This window comes from Oryzias latipes, chromosome 11, assembly GCF_002234675.1.
Source record: "Oryzias latipes chromosome 11, ASM223467v1".
Classification (NCBI taxonomy): Eukaryota; Metazoa; Chordata; class Actinopteri; order Beloniformes; family Adrianichthyidae; genus Oryzias; species Oryzias latipes.
In genome coordinates, this window is record NC_019869.2 from 794,346 (window position 1) to 815,309 (window position 20,964).

A 20,964-nucleotide genomic window follows, 5' to 3' on the forward strand; every position below is an offset into this window, starting at 1 on the left:
CCTCCAGAATAGAGACAGAGTCACTGCAGGGGATTAAAAACATCATCCTGTCCCACTTAATTCACCAATAATCATCCTTTTCTTGATCAAACTGGTTTTAGGAAAGAAATCTGCTGATGTGAAATGAATCCAGGATTCTGTTAAATTCACAAACCCCAAAAAAGTGAAAAACATTCAAAAATGATGAAAACGTCTTTGTTTATTTACTTAATATTTATATATTTTTACAAAATAAAAAAAATATGAAAACAAAGCTAACAAGTCTGCAAGGATTTGAGAAGGAAAGAAAAAGCCATGGACAAACGGGGACTACAGTACTTGTGTTTTTATATGTACAAGACTAGTTTTTCTCCATTTAGATTTTGTTTTAAAACGCACAGTACAAAAAAAAATAAAAATAAATCACTGAAAATGAAACAAAACCCAAAATACAATTCTGTCCATCAGTATTCAACGCTGCAGGGTTTCCTTTTATGTTAGAAGACAGGAGGAGGAGGAGGAGGAGGAAGGACGGGAATCCGTCTGTCCTTCCGTCCGGATGCGGTTAGGATTCATGGGAGGAGTTACTGTACAAACGCCGCATGCCCAACCGCCCTGAGCCCAAACGTTTCTGATCACAATCCCCACGTGTTCAAACACGCACGCCGTCACATGACGCGTTGTCCCCACAGCCTCTGTATATAGAATAGATCTAGATTTGGTAAAAAATAAACTTCACGACTCTACCAACTGCTTCTTCAAACTTAAAAATGACATAAAAGGGGGGGAAAGCATTCAACAGCAACTTATTTTGGGATATATTGTATGGGGGGGGTCTGGATGAAAGCACAGGTGAAGGTGAGAATATGAAACCGCCCCCCCCCCCCCAGTCAGGTTTTCTCCCCTCAAGCCAAAAAAAATGGAGGACCAAAGAAAGGAAACAGAACCCATTCAGGAAATGTTGGTTCTTTTAGAAAACAGTTCTATGTTACAGGCGAGGGGGAGGGACGGGGGGGTCTGAAAAACAAATTCCTGTTTCATTTTATAAAACCCTTTAGCCTCCATGCCCCCCCCTGCTTGTCCTCCCCCCGACCACGGTCGAGGCTGCAGGAGGAGCAGGGAGTTCACGTGAGGAGACGGTTCTGCAGGAAGGGCGTCGAGTCCTGCGGTCCGGCCCACCGGCGATGTGGGGGGTGTCCCCCCTCTGGACGTTAGTTGGCCCCCCAGCTGTAGCTGTTGTACGCAGACTTGTTGATCTGAGACTTCTGTTGGATGGAGGCGTTCTGGCTGCGCTGGCCGCCGCCGCTCTGCGGGAGGAACACAGACGTCCGTCAGCGTCAGGCCACGCCCCAGCGGGGGAGGGTTCTGAAACACGCTGCCAGTTGGTACCAACAGAACTGTTCTACTGGTACCGGAACCAATCTTGGTAGGTACCAAAGATCTTGGTACCAAGATTGGTTCCATTACCAATCTGTACAATATCTACCCAATAGAAACATAGAGGTTGGTACAGTTCTATTGGTACCAAGATTGTTACCGGTACCAATAGAACTCTTGGTACCACTAGAACCTAACAGAACAAAGGCTTCTATTGAAGCAAGAGTTCTATTGGTACCGGTACCAACAGTTCCAAGAGTTCTACTGGTACCCAATAAAAACAGATGTTGGTGCCTCGTTTCCAACATGCCAATCACTCCAGTTTTGCCGTAGACTTTCAGCCAATCATTTGAGCTTTCCAGCAGTTGTGGGCGGGCTGACCTAAGAAAGGGTGTGGCCATGAAGTGGGCGGAGTTTTAGTCAAAAGGTGAAGCGAGTGAATGTTCTGAAGACTTCATGTCAACAGGTTCTAATTCAGCGCCCTGTTGGGTCAGAGTTGTGTTTAGCGTTGCCGTGGCGACTGGCAGTGAAAGACGCGTTAGGTGAGCGTGTGTGAAAACGGAAATGCAGCGCTGAGCGTCAGAAAGCATCTTAGACACAATCCTGCGTTCTCCTTCATCCCATAACACCATTCCTGAAGAACCGGTTTGAGAACCCGTCCCTGCACCCGAGAACGCCGTGGTTCCGGTACCGCCCATGATGAAGCTCCCCACAGACAGTTTTCCTGCACAAACATTTTCCGGCTGGAGCGCTCACGTTACCTGCCCGTCTTGCTGCAGGTGGTGGTGCAGAATCTGGGAGTGGGGCTGTTGGTGGGGGGCCAGGATGTGCATAAAGGGGGCAGGGGCGTAGCCAGCGGCGGCCGGGGGGTTGATGGGCCCTCCACTCCCCAGGGCTGACGGCAGGCTGAAGGAAGCCGCCGGCGTTCCCGCGTGGAAACCCTGCTTGTCAAACGACTGGAAGACAGAGCCACAAGCAGGACGGCGGCGAGTTTACTTTACGCTTCAGACGCAGCAGAAGAAGAAACGTCCACGCAGAGGACGGTCAAGGGCGTGTGACCACAGGCGTGTGACCACAGGCGTGTGATCACAGGCGTGTCTCTGTAATTACCTGTGTCTTTGTGTAAACAGATCCGGAAATGTCAGGAACCCCCGTGTTGCTCGATGTCACCGACACACCTGCAGGAGCCAGAGGAACAAAGGTCAGAGAGATCCGGGATCCGTTTGGATCCACTGACAGAAGACGTCTGTGGGACCTCCGAGTGTCTGAGGGTCCCCACGCCAAACGACCCCCACCGACGTGTTTGTGAAAACTACAGAGTATGGGAGGAGATGAAGACGCTCCTGACCGGGTTTCAAACTTCAACACTTCCAGGCCACAGACCATAATAATAAACAAAAACCGCCAGCAACAGTTCTAATCCAAAGCCAATAATGCAGGTGGGTCAAAGAGACCCGAGAGCTGCGGGCAACTTTAACCAACGGGAGAAACTCTGAGCTGCAACACACAACAAAGGAACAACCACTGAGTGGTTCTGACCCGTGTCACCACCACCGGACTCCAGCTTTACACAAAGCTTCAACAGGAAGTGATGTCAGCATTAAAGAGCATCAGTGAGCACTGAAGGTTCAGCCGACCGGTCCGGTAAGAACCGCGAAACCACGTTTACACAAACTCAAGAGGAGATCAGCAGGTGGGAGTTTGTGTCCAGACTTGTTCTGGAGAACATTCTAGAGGGCATTGAGAAGTCCGTTCTTGAGTTCTGGAGTCTGTTCTAGAGTTCTGGAGTCCGTCTGAGCTTCTTGACCACACAGTGAAACCCTCATCAGCTCCATCGGGACGCCCCGCTAAACCTTTATTGACACAAAGAACCGTGACGGCAGTGAGAGCCAGACTGAACCGACGACAAGTTCCCCAGAAAATGACCATCTAACAGAAAGAAAGAAGAAGAGATGCAGGCTAGCCGTGGAATTCTACAGGTGTTTGGGGGGGTGGGGTTATGACACCAGAGGGCCCCCTCCCTCTGCTCCACTGAAGCTTGCAGCAGCACTCACCGACTCCAGGCCCGGTGACGGAGCTGGCTGGCTTGTTTTGTGCGGAAGCGGCGGCGGCCACGGCAGCGCCGTATCCGCCCTTACAGAAATCCCCACTCCCTGAAGCCTGGCCCACATCCTCATAGCCTGCAACAGTCAGACACACAGCCGCAGCCCACAGCGTTAGACACACCGGGCAAGGGGGCCGACCCGGACCACAGCATTTGCAAACTCTGCAGCTTTTTACGGAACCAGGAGGGGCGTCCCGATCCAAAATCAGGCCTGATGGTGTGGTTTCAGAAATCCGGTGTTGGGTCCCGATCAGAGAGGATTTTATTCTGATCAGCGCTAAACATTTAAAGTTATTATTACAGATAAATAATCTACCAGATCATGAACGCATCACGACGCTTTGCTGCTGTAAAACGCAGCTGAACACGGCTGGAGGCAACAGAAACGGGTCAGAACGGTGAAGGAAGTCCACAGATTCCTGCATCAAACGTTTGCTTTAACACAAACAGCCATAGTCACCTAGCTTTTCTGGTTAATTGTTGACGTTAACCCACAGAACAGCTGATTGTGTTAAATGAAGGTTCATGACATCATGAAAACTGGGGAAAAGACGGTTCTGTTCATCAGTAATTATATTATCCGATGGGAACTTTCTTATCAACAGTTTCTCAAAATCAGATGAATTGGATCGGGACCAAAAACCCGGATCGGGACCAAAAACCCGGATCGGGACCAAAATCCCAGATCGGGACCAAAATCCCGGATCGGGACCAAAAACCGGACATCCCGAGTGTCGAGTCCTCTGTGCTGCAGCAGGAAACCGTGCGCCCGCTGCGACAAGCTGCTCCGAAATTCAAACATTTGCAAATACTTTGATCCACGTCTTTGGGAGGGGGGTGAGTGGGGGGGGCAGACAGTGAGAGTAGCAGCAGAAAGCAGCAGATGGTGCAGCTTTAAACAGCTACGTGTTATGGAGGAGAGCGTTACCATAGCAACAGAATACAAACTGATGTCTGACCCAAAGGGAGCTGGGAACGATGGGATGGCGAGAACTTTACGTGAAGGTGTTAAGGATTAAGACGCCGAAGGTGAACCCCTGCAGACACTTGAGGAAAAGCAAAGCCACAGAGACCCGCAGCAAACAGAGCAGAACCCAGAGGTTCAGAACCCAGAGGTTCAGAACCCAGAGGTTCAGAACCCAGAGGTTCAGAACCCAGAGGTTCAGAACCCAGAGGTTCAGAACCCAGAGGCTCAGAACCCAGAGGTTCTGCTCGGTTTGTCTGGATTTCCCACAAACACACGAGAGGTGAGAACAAACATGGAGGCTCAGATCTTCTGCTGGATCCGGGTCAAAGGTCATCCTCCCCGCACGCCAACGGGAAATCAGAACTGACCGAACAGAACAACACGGGCGTCCTCACCAGTGCTGTATCCGTGGGAACCGTAGCCGCTGGCCTGTGGGAAGGGCGTGGCCGATGCGTTGACGCCAACATTCACGCCGTGCTGCTTCGACGAGGTAGGAGCCACCTGGGCAAACACGGACGCCGTCCACGTCGTTTTAGAAAATGTTCAGCAGGTCATCATCACATGTAGACATTTCTGTTCCTTCAATCAGATGAGGCTGAAGTTTTTTCATCTTCCAGTTGCCTTTTGAGGGAAAAGTCTTCATCAAATCTTCATCCTCTGCTTCGTTTTATTCTAATGGCTTCTAGATTTTCCCTCCTAGTGGAAGATAAAAATCAGCCTCATCCTAAAATAAGAAACGTGAGTTCAACGTTTAAATAACTTTATTAGCAGCATCCTCATAACAGCCAGTAACAGCTAGTATTATGGTCTGTGTGAACAACTGTCACAATAACTCCATATTTGGAGGAAAGACTGGTTTTACTAGTCAGATAGGAGCAAATGGATTTTTGACACGGAGCGACTCGACATTCGTCAAGTCCGAGTCGGACGTGGAGGAGAGAACATAGTACCTTCCTGCGGAATCAGAAAATAAATAAAACTTAAAACGCGTAGGTCAGGCTTTTTTCTCTCTGCGGTCCGGTACCGATCCGCGGGCTAAACTGGACCTACAGACAGGAGAGCAAGGAGGTCGGCGGTTGTTCTTCTCACCGGAAACACGGCGGGTCCGTACTGGAAGGTGTTGGGAAGGCCCGGCATGCCGGTGTAATAAGGGAGGCTGGGGTAGCTGTAACCGGGGGGCAGGCCCGGGTTGAGGAAGGGCTGCTGGGTGGTGTGGTGCGTCTGGGTTTGACTCTGCTGCGTCTGGGCCAACGTGGTCGCGGGGGCGGGGGAGGAGGCGTCGCCTCGCCCAAATTTCGCCAGTTCACCTGAAAAAACGGGAATAGAGGTTTAAGAAAGTCCCCTGACGGGACCGAGAGCGTCCTACATCAGACATGGCGTTGGTGTCAGCAGCTGACGGACCAGAATAATGGTTGCTGGTTAGACTCCCCTCCCTTCCGGTCAATGCTGTCGTGGGGGTCGGAAACGGGATGCTGTAATAATCCTGGAGAAAAGACAACATGAACAGAATCCAGCAGGAACAGTTTGGCGTTTTGAAGAGTGAAGGACTGACCAGTGGGATCCTGGTCTGCAGCATCTGGAGGTCGTCGTAGCCGTACACCTGAGGCTTCACACCACGCAACACGGTTAGAGCGGCAAAAAGCACCCCCATCATGCAGACGGCACACGGACACTTACAGGATAGGCGTGCAGCAGTCCAGGGGCCATTATGTACGGGTTGGGCAGTAGAGGGGGCACCCCCGGCGGCAGATTGGGAGGGGCTTTCCCTGAATTCAAAAAACACCAAAAAAGATTTAATTTAATTCCAGAAAAACGGTTTGTGTCGATGAGAATCAGAGAAACTCGGTTTTACTGCTGGAGAAGCTTCAGGTGAAAACCAGAAAAAAAGGACGTCACGGAGACATTTAGGCAAATTAGAACCATTTAAAGTGAAATTTATTCTCTGAATTAAAGAAAACCCAAAAGTCACAGTGGGCGGAGCCAAGATATCAGCTGAGTGTCCATAACATGAGGTGCAGACAGCCCAGGGCCTTTTCATCCCTGGCGTCCCGAGGTCGCCCTGACATCAGCATAATGAAACCATGACAACTATAAACTTCAACGTGTTCTGATTCTCTGTGACAGAGATTTAATGCAGTTAAAAAGAGAACATGTGTCTTTTCTGGATAAGAGTAATTTCTTTTTTAGTCCTTCAAAAAAAATGAGGGAGAAGATGAACATCGACCAGACGCTCCAGCAGATTTTACAGACTGAGGGATGGGCGACGGCTTCAGAGAGGGAGGAGTCCATTGTCTACGCCAAAGACTGCCGCGGAAGTGAAATAGCGGCAGCTTGGACGCGGAGAGATCCCGTTTGCCACCGGCATGGGAGGCGGAGCCATCTGTCAGCTGTTAACCCGGAGGACGAAGTGAAACTTTTTAGGGAAGCTGAAGCCGCACAGACAGACTGAAGTGCAGGAAGAGCCGGGAGGAGCAGGGGGAAAGCAGGGGGGAGCAGGGAGGAGCAGGGGGAGAGCAGGGGGGAGCAGGGGGAAAGCAGGGGGGAGCAGGGAAAGCATAAAGGGGCATGGAACATGGAAGAGCAGGGAGGAACAGGGGGGAGCAGGGAGGAACAGGGGGGAGCATAAAGGGGCATGGAGGAACATGGAGGAGCATGGAGGCTCAGGGGGAAAGCAGGGGGGAGCATGGAGGAGCAGGGAGGAGCAGGGGGAAAGCAGGGGGGAGCATGGAGGCGTGTGGCCTGAGATGAGCCTCCACGTGTTCCACTAAACAGAAACGGTTTATTTTTGGGGCTCAAAGAAGTCTGTGCAGATTTTCCTGCATTTTCATTCAAAAACATGTGATTTAGTTTGTTGAAAACATTTGTTTTTCCTGTTTATTTTGTAAATTCCTTTTAAAACGTTAATTGTTTGTTGTAACATTTGTTAATGAACATTTTTGGGGGTTTTCTGCAGCAAAATGAAACTTTTCTCCTGCTGGAATTTTGTGTATGATTTTATGTCTAGAGTGTGAATAAACATGTTGGTGCCACATGTGAGGTGGCGCTGGTTAAAATGTTACCAGGTAAGCAAACAAGCTTTAAATAAAAATACAGATGTAAATTTAAAAAATAAAGAGACACATTGGAGGTGAAGGTCCTACAGGTTCCAGAGGTGTAACCAGTGCAAAATGCTTCAATGAGCTTCATCCATGACGGAACCACACGGCACCATGAAGCTGGATCCGGTTCTCCTGATGGCTTCAGAGCAGGACTGGCACTGAAGTGAATGTTGAGGAGAAGAACTGACAGTCCGGCCGTCTCACCTGAGGATGCTGCAGAGCTGCGTGTGGAAGAAGACGCCGCTGACGAAGGAATGCTTGGTGACGCCGCAGAAGCTAAAACGGAGGCAGGGCCTGCTGCGGGGCCGCCCATAGAGGCGGGGCCGAGGCCCATGGCCAAACCAGTGACGGGGCCGAGACCAGAGGGAGCGGAGACTGTGGCGGGGCCCACGGAGGAGCCCTGAGGGACGCCCAACGACGCCTGTGCAGCCGCCGCGGAGGAAGAGGAGGAAGAAGGGACCGATGAAGATGGCACCGCTGACACAGAGGAGGGGAAAGAGGAGTGTAGGTTGGAGTCGGCGTCTACGCCGGGATGCTGCAGGAACAGAGGGAACAGACGTTTAGTGGAGGCCTCCAACAGAGCAGGAGACGCCGCTTAGACGCTCCTCAGAGAGGAAACCTCATAGGAGGCCTCACAAGAATGCTGGAGTTGGATGTCCTCCCTGAAGATGAAGGAAGGTTGTTCTGTTGTGACGGGTGAGCGCTGCGGAGGGAGGGAAAAGAAAACCACAGGGAGGTTGGAACGTCACGGCCCGTTAAGGAAGATGCTGCTGTAAACGCGGCGTCGTACCTGTTCTGTTGAGGAGGGGGAACGGCGCTCGGGGGCAGGTCTTCACTGTGGCCCAGAACGCTAAGAGACGCTTGGTTGGACGTGGTTAACAGCGAGGCGGGGCCGGAGCCGCCGTCTGCCAGAGAGCCCATGCTGGAGTCCGAGCTCTTGGCTGAGGCTGCAGGGCCTGCTGCAGCTGCGAGGACAGACAGGAAGACGTCAGCTGGCATGTTCTCCTGAGCGGGAAGAGCAGGAAGAAGATCCGTACCTTCCACAGACGGAGACGCCTGCATAGAACTGAAGCCGTTCTGGAAAACAAAAGCAGAGCGGTCTCAGGTTTGAACACGTGTCCATGCAGACTTGAGTCCAAACGGAGGTGAGAATGAGGCTCTGATGCGTTTGCAGGAACATTCCTGTTCACTCGTTCCTGAGTTGTTTCTCTAAAAAAAAGCCTCCCAGCAGCAGGGACTCTGTCTTCAGCTCCCTTTCCAGAGCGCTAACCGAGGGACGATAGACGGCAGTTTTACCATCATATTCCAGAGGATTTGTAATCCCGCTCTCGTGTTTACATGGTGGTGATCTTTGGGCTCTTTAACCTCCAACCCAACCCTTGGTGACCACAATTCTTCAGTTTTTCATGTTTTCTGACTAATAGGACAGCAGGAGAAGCCACCAAAGGGCTGGAATGTAACGTGTCGACTTGCTTTAGTCCATTTTGACTTTAAATCAAGTCTGTAACCCAGAAACCATAAATGACTGAACTTCAGGAGCAGGTTTCTGAAATGCTGAGGTTCTAGCAGGCTGGACTTCTCCTGTGAGGATCACATCAGTCTAAAATTGGAAATGCACAGTTGAGGGGAAAGCTGAGCCTTACTTTGGGCTGCATGTCCTTCTGAGGAGACGAGGACACGGAGGGGGGGTAACGGCGTGTTTGAGCAGCTCTCTGGTCGTACATGTCCATCTGGTTGGAGCTGGAGAGAGCTGAGGTGGGCTCGCTGCGGGACGTGAAGCAGAGGAGGTTCTGGATGTCATGAAGGTGAAGAGGATTTTGGTGCGAACATACATTTAGAATCGTTACGAACGTGGACCCAGACTTCCAGCACGGTTCTGCCCTCAGGTATTAATGAGGTGATGACAAATATATTTTTACCCTTTTAAACATTGATCTCGGTTCCTAAAACCAGTGGAATCGTCACCAAGTGACCATCCACTGCTGCTGCTGCTGCTTTCAGGGCTTCCCCCCTCCCTCCATGTTTTTTTAATTCTTAGAACCCTGTGCGTCCCGAGCAGAAACCCCAGCATTGTGCTGCTACCCACCTGCTGGGGGCGGTGTAGAGGCTATTCTGAGCCTGGTTACTCGGTGTGGTCGTGGCCGGGCCGGTCTCGTATTCTTGTAGAACTGGTTCTGAACCGAACTGCAGAGCTCCAAACTGCAGATTGAGGCCTGAGATGTCTGTGGATCCAGGCATCTCCACCGCCATGACTGGAATCTACGACCAATCAAGAGTTCTGTTGACCTTCTAGAACAATCGGAACAGAAACGGACGTCTGCGCCAGCAGCTGGATTCTCCTCCGTCTTACTTTGGTCGTGAGGGACGTCCTCTTCTTCTGCTGCTTCAGCTTGTGCTGCTGCAGAGGCAGCGGACTCGAACCCTGGACGTCCGAGGAGCTGGGAGAGACTTGGTGACCGACAGAAGCCATTGATCCCATTTTGGGAAGGGAGGAGGATGTGGAATGCTGCGGTAAAGAGGAAGAGGAGGAGGAAGCCGACAGCCCTTTGTCCTGCAGGAAAACATCCAACATGGATGAGGTCGAGGTGGCCGCCTGGTACGGCTGCCGCTTCGTAAAGGGTGTGTGGATCCCAGGCTCTGCCGGAGCTTTCATGTCTGGAGTCGAGACAGAAACAGAAGATCAGTCCCCCAGAGAAGGAAAACATTCACAACTTTATTTATCTGAACGAAGTAACAATTGGATTTTTCTCAGATTTCTGACAAGGATGAAGCTGCAGTGGATTCAGATTCTTTAGGAAGTTGAAAACTGAAGCAAAACAAATCCAATCTTCTAAGGATGAACCAAGCGTCTGAATGTTATTGACCTGCTGGACTCTTCTGGACAAAACAATACTTTGATCAAACCAAATAAAGACAATGATTCCTATTTTATGATGAAGAGTTTCAAAGGACAACAGCGCTACCGAACTGTCCCAGCGGGCCGGCGCCGGTGTCCCAGGATGAAGGCGCCGTGTTGGTCGGTCCACTCTGGGAGTGCTGAGCGGCCAGCTGGGCCAGCGCCTGGGCCGTTTTGTACTGTTCCAGAAACTGGGATCCGGTGGTTCCGGTGCTGCCGCCTTTAGGGTCGACGTCCCCGAAGCCTTTGCTCAGCATGCCGCCCTGAAGGGTCGGAAGAATTCGCAGAACCACTGAGCATCAGGAAGCTCAACATACATGATAAAAGAGCTGCAAGCCGCCGTAACAGCAGGCAGACCCGACCCCCCCATCCCATCCATCACTCACCATGCTGTGCTGGGCGTAGGGACTGCTGGAGGAGGACTGGGACAGCGAAGCCCCTTGCTTGGAGTTGCTGAAAACCAGTGACAGGGAGGGGGTCTGGGGGGGCTCCATGGGGGTGTTTTCTGTCTCAGAGGAAGAAGAAGGAGGAGTTTTTCCCAGAAGCACCGCGAGATCGATCCTGAGGAGCACAAACGTTCACAGCGTGAGAGTCGTCGTCTGATGACCGTCAACCAGGCTTCAGATAAACTATTTACTGATTTACAACAACAGTCTCCTCAAATACAACCTCCAAAGGTTTCATGTTCATTGTTTGCTAAATGAAAGCCCATCTTTGATCAACACCAGTGTTCATTTTTCCCCCTTTTCTGGATTTTTTGTGAATAATTTTGCCTTTTCTTCTTTTTTTAGAGCATTGTGTTCTGCGTCCTGATTGGCTGGAGATCTTGTCAATCAGTCTCTAGTACAGAAAGTGTTCAGCTTGTCAAATCAGATCTTTGCTCTTCATGCCAAAATCCTGGGCTTATCTTTAACAGTTATAATTACGGATTTTCTGCCCTTTTCCAGACGCTCAAAGCGACCACACTCTGAGTGTCTGCATTCACGCAACAGTGGAGCAATGCTGGAGGTAGAGGGTGAAGCGTCCAGCCTAAAGACAACGGTTGGCTGGGGGGATCGAACCGCCGATCCTTCAACCATTGGCCGGCCTCCTCAACCGCCCGTAACATTTGGATGAAGGTTTGAACTTTGAGAGTTTAAGCCAGACAGAAACGCATGAAAACGTTCGTGTCCGTCTGAGAGACGTGTGGGAAACGTGTGGTGAGGAGTTTTGGCGCCTTCAAACACGTAGACCTGTTGTTGACGGGTCATTTTTAGCATTAACGAGGATCTACTGTAGACCAGAGAGGCCTAGATCAATAAGACTCCTTTTTAAAATAACCCTCAGCATTGACTGAGTGTGGCTGAAGGCCCACCTCTGTCCTTTGGTGATGGTGACGTTCTCTTGCGGCAGAGGCACTGATGCCACACTGGAAGCTGTGAAGATTTTAGTCTCTGAAAGCTGCAGATAAAGAGGCGGGAGAGAAAAAGACAGAAAATAAATACTAAAAGGAAACGGCAAACTCTTTGGCTACGATAACCCTTCATGGTAAACGGCCTCACATCTTCATTCCAGTCTTCGGTCCCCCACTCCTCCGTGGCAGAACGCCAGGCACCTGCAACGGCCAGAACCACATTCTCACGCTGGACAGAGAAGCTCCAACAGAACAAAGGGGGAGGAGCTTACCGGGGGCAGAATCAAACTTTGGGGGGTAATTGGTTCCCTCTCCTCCAGGGTACTCCAACCCTAAAAACACAGTTCAGCCAGTCAGAGATCCTCTATTGAGAAGACGCAGTCACTCACAGAAACATCTGAATGCAGGAGGACCAAACAGAGAGCAGCACTGCGGCTCCCATCAGAGAATCCCAGTGAAGCACATCTGTCCTGCAGGAGACGCCAACGACAAGCTACAGACATGAGGTCAGAGGTTAAAAAGGGACTGACGTGATCCCTCCTCCGGCTCCACGCTGCCCGTGTTGTTCCAGGTGCTGCTGCCTCCTCCGTAGCCTTCCTCTGTCTGGGCGGGTTCTGCATAGTCTGCTGGGTTGAAGGTTCTGGAGGAGACAGTTTAAAAAGGGAGAGTTTGAGGAGAACATCTACCCTCTGACAGAAAAATTCAACACATTCATAAAATGAGACGGTAAACATATTTCCTGCAGGATTACGATGCGTGTTAATAACCGGATAAAGCTCTGAAAAGACCAGTGAAGGAATAAAAAGACCAGCCGCAGAACTAAGGGACCCATCAACGTGTGCGGCGCTTAAAGCTGCAAAACGTCTGAAAGGAACTCAGTTCCTGCTCATTACTGCTGCTTGGCTTCCTGACGACCACAGAAAACGGATCATGTGAGGGTCTGTGACTGTGGAGAAACGGCCTCAGCATCCATGTTTACCACAGGATGAGGCTTTCAAACTGGAACAATTCAAGGTACAAACAGCCCTTTAGGCAAAAAGTGATTTTAAAAAAGGGTGTAAAACTAAACATTTCAAAGAAAAGCCACTCTGTTGCTGCACAAAAGCTCAAAAGAATGTAAACAGCAGCTCAGGTCTTTACTGGATAAATGAAGGTTAACTCATGAAACGGACACCTTCATCCAAGATCAGTTCAAACTGACGGCATTTAGCCGTTTTATTCACATCCGGTCATTTTGTAACATACAGTGGAATATACTAAATATTTATTTACATAAATACTGACATTTTATGCGACTTAAAAAGACAGAAAAGTGAAAACAAGCACAGACGGCGTAAAGAACTCACCTTCCACCTCCTGTTATATCATTTCTGGACTCTTTACAAATCTGGCTTTAGGGGAAAAATAATTGCAATAATTACAAAACAAAAGAAGAAATTTGAAGCATAAAGCTGCCAGTGAGTTTGCTCTCCAACTGACGCTGCTGCAGTTTTCACTCACTGCAAAAAAACAAAAGCAAGCCAATCTGCTTTAAGCCAGCAGGTCCCAAAATGTGATTCCAGACACCCAAACCACACGTCAGCTGCACAAACGCTGCATTTCTGCAAGAACCAAAGCAGAGAACCGCCGTCCGAGGATCAACACCATACAGAACGGAGACGGACGCAGCTGCTGAAGACCAGCAGAAACGATCTTCATCAGTCAGAAACCATGAAAAGCCTCAAATCTAGCTGCAGGTGATCAGCAGGACTCTGTCACGAGAAACCTGCTGCATGAAACCAGAAGGATCTTTAGCGGACTGGAGGCACTTAAAGCACCACCAACCACGGCCGTTGGACAGAAGAGGAAACGGCAAACATGACAGAAAGCAGAGAAGTTGGGGATCAACTCAAGCATGACATCTGGTTTAGTGTTAGCCTGCAGCTTCTTCCTACTGCTGTACCTGAAAAAGCTACTTTCATGCAAACACTGCAGGAGATTCCTGGTTGGCAAAGGAAAGCATCAAGACTCAAACGTCACAGCAACATTTCATGCAAGTCAGTGGAAGAGAAGTCAACATGGTTAGCAGAGCATGCAAACGGCTTTGGAACAGATGAATGAACAGACAGAAAACTCTGCCATGAAGAGAGAAATCCTTTAAAAAAAACACCAACAGAGAGAATTCTGCTGCACTTCTGAAAAACTACAGACGTAATAAGAGAGGAATACGGGCACAGCGTGTAGGAAGGTCTGAATGTAAACAGGGTTTACCGATGACAGATGTGCCTGCTTTAACATGAATCCTTTCTTTGGCTGCACTTACATTATCATAAACAATGGAACCAATGTCACATACGTGTGTTTAAGTGCAAATATGTCTATGATTAGGAGCAATTGTAATGTCAGAAATTGATTTTTCAATCAATTTATGAACAAATGTCCTATATGTTCAGGGACTTTTATTGTTCTTGTTTTAGCCAGAAACCCAGGAAGAACCGGATCAGCTGGGTTTGAAGCTGATGCTTAAACAGAATAACTGATGTTGCTTCAGACTTTTTGTGAATCTAAAATGTTTCCTGCAGCATCATCCACTATTCTAGGGAGTCACTGGGTTTTATTCAGGGAAATACTTCAAGCATCTTTTTTTGGAAAGAGTTGGTGCTGTTTATTTTTTTGCATAAATTAAGTTTGCTTTGATTTGTTTCCTGTTCCGGTGAGGTCAAAGCAGAAAAAAACCATGCGACTGCAGCTGAGAGGTGACTGCTTCTGTTTTCTACGTCACAGTGAATGGAAATAGCACATGGGTGAACGGAGAATCCGTCAGACTAACACTTCCTCCTCCACTAATGAGCCCAAAGCACAGATTACTGCCAGGAGCCAGAGAGCAGGAGCCGTGAGGCTGAGGGTTCAGATCCCGTCTGGATCTACGCCAATGTGGCCCATGCAAAGCTCTGGAAATGCTCTGATGTCTGCCCTGCCTTCTGTTATCAAGGCAAAAAATAGACTGGGGGTCCTGCTCTCTGGTGACCATGGCAACAGGTGGGAGCAGAACAAAAGCTCTTCTGCAGGCGGTGCAGGTATTCCCTTACCCCATGCCCTGCGCCGAGAATCTGCCTCCTCCTCCTCGCCGTCCAGACAGCCCTGGGGAGACCAGGAGAAACCGTTTCTTAGGCTGGTTTTGGTTTCTACTACAGAATGACATCATTCCAGTCCATTAAATGGGTTACCAACTGCCCCCCTTCCTCTGCCCCTGCCCCTCCGGCCTCGCTCCGCTCCTCTTCCTGCGACTGCAGCTTTTCCTCCGTCCAGGCCGTTTTCCTGGCTGCGAACTGCGTCATGGAGATCAGATCCAAGCATGAAACCTCCAACTTCTTCCCCAAATGAGTGAAACTTGACAACAAACTCACAGAATGAACCTCCTGCATTATTTATACGATTTGGGAAAAGGACGTTTATGCTTTGAAGAATCTAAACTCAAGAGTCTGAGTCGAGTCGTGACGGAGAATCTTCATCCACTCACAGACCAAGTTAAGAATAAGGATTTCACGCTGCATTCTAAACATTTAAGATGTACAGAAGCGACTAGAACGACCCGAGGAGTCCTTACAGTCCCGCCCTCTGCTGGTTCCACGGCTTCTCCGCGGAGCTCCGCCCCGACGGCGTGCGGCATCTTTCTCTGCTCCTTTCTCCCGGTTCTCCTTTCCTTCCTCGCCGGTTTCAGCCTGGCTGATCTCCTTCTGACCCGATACTCCTTTTTTCTTACCCACCATTTCCCAGGAGTCCTTAAAAAAGAAAAAAGAATGGAGTTCACACTGAAGTTGACTCTCCACTAGAGAAATACGTTTTCCATGGTTGTTTCTGGAGGGAGAACCGGATGAACCACGCCGACCAAAGACAACAGAGGAATTTCTGTCATCTCCATAAACCACATGTTGCCCCTTTTTACAACATTTACAGTGAGACTTTAGCCTTTTTGTGGTTTTTAATGCAGTTCTTCACATAATTTTAACATGAATGAAGCAGAAGACAGGGGGCGCTATTTTAATCCACAGCAGAGTTTCTGAGCAAATATCCGCGAAAATTAAACTTTAAATTCAATTATTTCATTTGTTAAACTTAAATCAAAAAGGAACAATCACATTCTTTGAGTCTGAAGCAAAGACAAAAAACTAAAAATTATGTTTAGCAAAAACACCTGAAATCATCCGATCACCTGAAATCTACACACATGCATGTGCCTAAGAGGTGAGAGGTCAATCCAGAGTTTACATTCTTTAAATGTCACTCTTGTCCAAAAAGAGAGGACCCGAGCTGTGAGGCGTCAGTGAGGCTTACGGTGTCAGGGTTGCCCTCGAGCAACACGTTGATGGCTCTGTTGACGTCTCCGTTGCAGTCATGCAGGGCAATCATGGACTCGTCCTGATCCTTGCCTGTAATGTCAACCAGCTGAAAAACAAGGAGGCCGGTTCACGTCCCAACATACGTTTTCAAGGTGGAGTCAGTTTTCCTCAGCAACACCATCAGAACCAGCAGTGATTTAAGCACGCGGTTCTTTTGGAGAGACCTCAAATCACCTCCACTTTTAATTCATTATCAAATAAAAAATGTCCCGTGCACACGTTCGAGCACCTCAATCCATAAATCTGAAGCAGTGTTTTGATTGGAGCGTCAGTTAACAAATAACCGCTGCTACAGCAGACAGGAAGTGAAAGACGGAGCGGCGTGCGAGGGGGCGGAGCAACATCCTCACCTGTTTGACCTTCTCTTCAAAGTCTGCATCGTTGTGGTCTGAAATCATCTGCGCCAGTCGGATCTGCTCAGCGGTCGCCTGAAGAGAGGGAGGGAGAGAGAGGGAGGGAGAGAGAGTCACGGCAGAGAAGAAAAGCATCAATGAAGCCAAAGCTTCTGTTCAAACGCTGCTGTTGCTCTTCTGCAGTTATTGGAAATATTTGCCTTTTTAGAAACATATTAAAACAATTAAGTTTTTATTTTTAAATCCCATAAGAATATCAGTATAAATAGTTCTGAGGGTGTCGGTTTTTTTCAAGTCAGTAGTTATAATTAACACATTTCTAATTAACATCTAACAAAAGGAAACTTATTTAAAATCCAAATGAGAAAACATGTCAAATATTGTTGGTAATTAACTCTTGTGCTTCAGAATATGACAGGAACCCTTGTGGTCCCAACTTCCTCTGTTCAGTCTGAGTCATTTAAGGACAAAGGCTTCAGCACACGTCTGAACGTGACCTTTTGACCCCCAACAGCCAGTCATCTCAAATAATCCGCCAGAAATCAACAGAAACACCCAAAGTGCATCATAGTTTATTGTTTATAGATGTTTTATCTAAAAGCAGACGCCAGTTTCTATGACGACTTAATAATTAACACAGACTGAGTTTGGTGAAAAAGTGAAAGGTATGGAAGTGATTTTAAACATAGAAGATTAGAAAATCTGAGTTCAATCACAGATGAGAAAGTTGGGAAACCAATAGAGCAAAGCAGAAAATGATGGTTTTCCCAGAGTTTTAACTTTGATAGTAAAGATGAGCAGACGACAGACAGCTGGGAAATGTCTGTTTATCGTTTCATTCAGTTTGAAATACAGTAAAACTTACAGTAGAACCCAGTCTGTACATAAAGCAAACAACACTAAAACCTATTATAAGTATTTCATTCCTGAATGGTTGATCGCTCACCGGTTAGTCGATTTTTGAGTTTCTTCTTCTACAAGAACATAGAATATCCTAAACTAACAGAATTTGACATAATTTCCTAAAATGTTGACTAACTTCTTTTTTTTTAAGCTAGAGCATCACAGAAAAGGATCTGTAGAAGGCAGTGCAGGTTTTGTAACCTCGTTATAGTGCGACCTCTTCTCTGGGTCAAAAAATACAATAGAGTGAATCAAACTATCCTCACGAAATGCAATACAATTGAAGTAATCCGAGGGTTACTGTCACAAATGCAGCAGGTTTATTAACACAGCTAAAGTCCACAGAGCTAAATCAGGGTCAGGAGGGTCAAAAACGAGCATCAGGAGAAACTAGAGTAGTCAGGATCCAGGTGAGATTCTGGGCAGACAAACCGAAATCAGGTCAGGATTCAGGGCTCAGTAACGAAAGCAGCATGGCACAAAGAATACGTCGCACTGAGTGAGGCTCAGTGCATGAATAGACTGAGAGTGCTTGCAAATGAAAGTCAGGTGTGAAGCATCCAGAAAGTGTGTGCTGGGGTTGCTGGGAGATGTAGTGCGTCTAGAACTCTGGAGACGTCACCCGCCGGTGACCACAGGGGGAGACAGAGCTCCGCCTCCTGACAGTTAACGCACCTTTAAGAGAATTTATTATTTTTTTATAGGTAAAAATGTTCGTCTGTCCACTAAGGAGGCAGAAATTCGGCTTTTTCTTGAAGAAAGTTTGTGTGTTTAATTTTAAGTCACCACGAAGACTTAAGATGTTTTAATGACCAAACAATTTTGTAACCAATTCCAGAAGAATTTTTACATTTAAATCATTGTTTATTTTTTTCTGCTTGAGTCTTTTTGTTTCCCTATGAGGACAGTAATTTCCTCTGTGTCGTAGGTTTAAATTTGTTACACATTTGACATTAAATAGATCTTGACGATAAAAATCTTGACATTTTACAGATTTATCAGGCCTTGAATTTAAGAATCAAATCGATTTGGCTGTGATGCTCTGGCCAGTTATGGGATATTTTTTATTTGCATTTCAATATAAATTTGCACGGTAACTAAAAGCAGATTTCAGAAAAGAGTCAAACTAACTATAATGAAAATTGTGTTTTTGGTGTTTTTAACATGTTTCTCTGGCATTTTACAGATGATGGAGGACATACTTTAAGAAAATTAAGCTTAAATGAGAATTTCTGCTGCCATTTTTGTTGCATCACTGACGTTAGGTTGGGGGTGTGAGGGGCTGGAAGCTAGCAGGAGAGAGTGTAAACATCTCAGATATAGGTGATGGGAAGGGGGGGTGAGGCTGCTCCACACCGATGGTCCTGCCACAGAGGTGAATTTCTACTGAAGGCCTGCCGCTCTGCAGAAACTACGTCCCATAATACGATCAGAAAACTGTGCGGCGTCTTGAGCTTACCTGGGGCCTCTGCTTGTGCTGTGTCTGGCTCTGTGTCTGCTCCCAGCTGCCCCGGGCTCGGTTTCCGCCCATGGATGTCATCATTTACAGTATATACAAATAACAGTATTTACAAAGAAATAACACCTGAGAAGACAGGAGGAGAGGAGCGTTAACACCCACATCTGAGGGTTACCAGATCTCCTGGATGTGAGCTGCTCTTCCTTATTATTGCTGTTTGTTTGTATGTGAGGGAAGCAGAACACGGTGAAAGGTTCGAAACCGGCTGGAAACCCAATGTTTCCCCTGACCTCACTGTCCATCCAAACCGTTTCTGGGTCAACCTTGATGAGCCAAATGCAGATCTTGCCCCGGAAGCAGATCCTCTGACTTATTATTTACCTATCAAAACACCCCGTAGCTTTACATCCTGCGAGGCTGCACGTCGATCCACTTAAGGCTGGATCAGACTTATGGTCTTCGTGTTCTGGATGTTCCAAAACATCAAGAACCCATCACAGTACAGACTAAAAAACAGCGTCACGCACTACTCTGTCCTCGCGAGCCAACAGCTAGCCCCGCGCGGGCGTTACGTAAAACCGTTTTCGACGTGTCCACAAACACAAACAGGGCCGAGGCTCGTCGAATAAACGTCTCGGGTCACTAACCGGCCACATGGCCAGAATGTTACCCCCCCCCCCCCCCTAATCCAGGGGGGTCTGGTGTCCCCCGGTGGGCTTCCTGATCTCACGTCTTCACCTCATGGCGACAACGAGGCTAACGCTCGGAGCCGCTAGCTAAACAGCTAACTCAGTTCCGCTGGCCGTCCGTCCGCACGAACGCGCGCGGCTACAGTTAGCCCGCGAACCTTAGCCAACAGGTTAATTAGCCAATCATTATCTAACAGGCGGAAACAAGAAAATGCTCAAACGACACAAACACCATGCTAACAACTTCTACGCTAACGAAGGAATAACGTTAAACTGGGCAGCCTCGGCTCAGTTAGCTAAGTTACCGGAGTACCGCTGCGCCATTGTAACGTTTGCAACTAAACGTAACTCCGCATAATCTGATGCCCCGGCGCTCGATAGTCAAGCACCGATGCTAAAGGCAGGCCTGCAGGCCGCTCGGATGAAAATAAATAACAGGCAGTACTGACCAGAAACCCGCTCCAATGTTACACTTTGATTCTGAGGGGAGCGAAAATTTGTTTGGTTGTCGACCCTTTCTTCGGATGCAGGACAGCGAATACTTCCGGAATTCACATTTCACACCAGTAAACTGGACAGAACCCCCTGAAAGAGTCGCGTCGCTCACACAATAAGTAGCAGGGTGTGAATTTACCTGTTTCTTTTCCACTCTGACACCACGGAGAACTGCGTCACGTGGTTCAGAGCGCTTCGAGGAAACCAGACCCACACCACGTGACCACTCACAGATATAGTTCCAGATATTCAACTCCACCGAGAAAAGGCAGAAGGTTCTCAGCAGCACAGAGATGAATGAAGCAGCAGCGAGGGAAATAAATTCCGCTCCATTCACCATCCATAAAGACGAGAGCTCCGAAATGACCTCGCACGGCCACCGTAGCAGGTAGCAACAGAGTCCTCCACAGGAATGGAAGAATCTCATTCACTTTTCAAACGATCACAGAGAACATTTAATTAATTAACTCTTTATTATGGCTAAATATTATATACACACGTGTAAATATGCTAACAACAAGCATTATTTGTATGTTTTTCGCAAATACATGATACATGTATGTAAAAAGTATGGAATTCTGCAATAAAAGAAAAACTGTTTAAACACTTAAAACTTGGCATCACTTGAAAGAAGAGTTTTAAATATATATTTATTTTACTAATGCACAGTTTTTCTTTATTAAAATGAACCTTTAATAAGATAAAAGAGTGGCAGAACTAGAACACATAACACCAGATTTACAAATAAAATGGAACATTTCTAGATCCAAGAGAGAAAGAAAAATGTAAAAGTTTATGAGTTTTTATTTGTTATGTCAAAACACTGAATGTATCTAAAGTCATATATGTGTAGTGAAGCTAAAAGTTGAGTT

General features: G+C 47.9%; 2 protein-coding genes across 10 annotated transcripts in view; one reads left to right on the forward strand and one right to left on the reverse strand.

Annotated features, from left to right (window-relative positions):
* Nucleotides 1-20,964, forward strand: part of LOC105354996 (CD209 antigen-like protein E) — a 686,243-nt gene that overhangs the window by 106,774 nt on the left and 558,505 nt on the right. The gene's annotated exons all lie outside the window — the stretch shown is intronic.
* ubap2l (ubiquitin associated protein 2 like) lies at nucleotides 182-20,353 on the reverse strand. 8 transcript variants are annotated; one of them, XM_023959675.1, is made up of 30 exons: nucleotides 20,232-20,353; nucleotides 18,909-19,034; nucleotides 16,544-16,621; nucleotides 16,129-16,239; nucleotides 15,401-15,575; nucleotides 15,021-15,122; nucleotides 14,883-14,934; nucleotides 13,161-13,205; nucleotides 12,345-12,454; nucleotides 12,087-12,146; nucleotides 11,963-12,015; nucleotides 11,776-11,861; nucleotides 10,808-10,982; nucleotides 10,489-10,684; nucleotides 9,876-10,180; nucleotides 9,612-9,784; nucleotides 9,169-9,289; nucleotides 8,563-8,602; nucleotides 8,316-8,490; nucleotides 8,162-8,228; nucleotides 7,730-8,060; nucleotides 6,105-6,193; nucleotides 5,980-6,033; nucleotides 5,829-5,910; nucleotides 5,517-5,734; nucleotides 4,823-4,928; nucleotides 3,411-3,536; nucleotides 2,467-2,534; nucleotides 2,118-2,312; nucleotides 182-1,286 (listed from the first exon to the last, which is right to left on the reverse strand). In XM_023959675.1, the coding sequence occupies exons 2-30, from the start codon at nucleotides 18,990-18,992 to the stop codon at nucleotides 1,191-1,193; spliced, it is 3,573 nt and encodes a 1,190-aa protein (XP_023815443.1). In that variant the 5' UTR covers nucleotides 18,993-19,034; nucleotides 20,232-20,353; the 3' UTR covers nucleotides 182-1,190. The 8 variants fall into 8 exon arrangements, with proteins under 8 accessions (XP_023815443.1, XP_023815445.1, XP_023815442.1 ...); XM_023959677.1 differs by lacking the exon at nucleotides 20,232-20,353 and adding an exon at nucleotides 20,047-20,223 and having other exon boundaries at nucleotides 5,980-6,027; XM_023959674.1 differs by lacking the exon at nucleotides 20,232-20,353 and adding an exon at nucleotides 20,047-20,218.

What these genes read in the sequence shown, in the direction of transcription:
- ubap2l (XM_023959675.1), bottom strand. Translation starts at nt 18,992, where the DNA reads ATGATGACATCCATGGGCGGAAACCGAGCCCGGGGCAGCTGGGAGCAG. An exon ending in GGAGCCGGAGGAGGGATCAC is followed by an intron (nt 12,147 to 12,344) that starts GTCAGTCCCTTT and finishes CTGTGTTTTTAG; the next exon opens with GGTTGGAGTACCCTGGAGGA. An exon ending in ACGGACCCGCCGTGTTTCCG is followed by an intron (nt 4,929 to 5,516) that starts GTGAGAAGAACA and finishes GTGTTTGCCCAG; the next exon opens with GTGGCTCCTACCTCGTCGAA.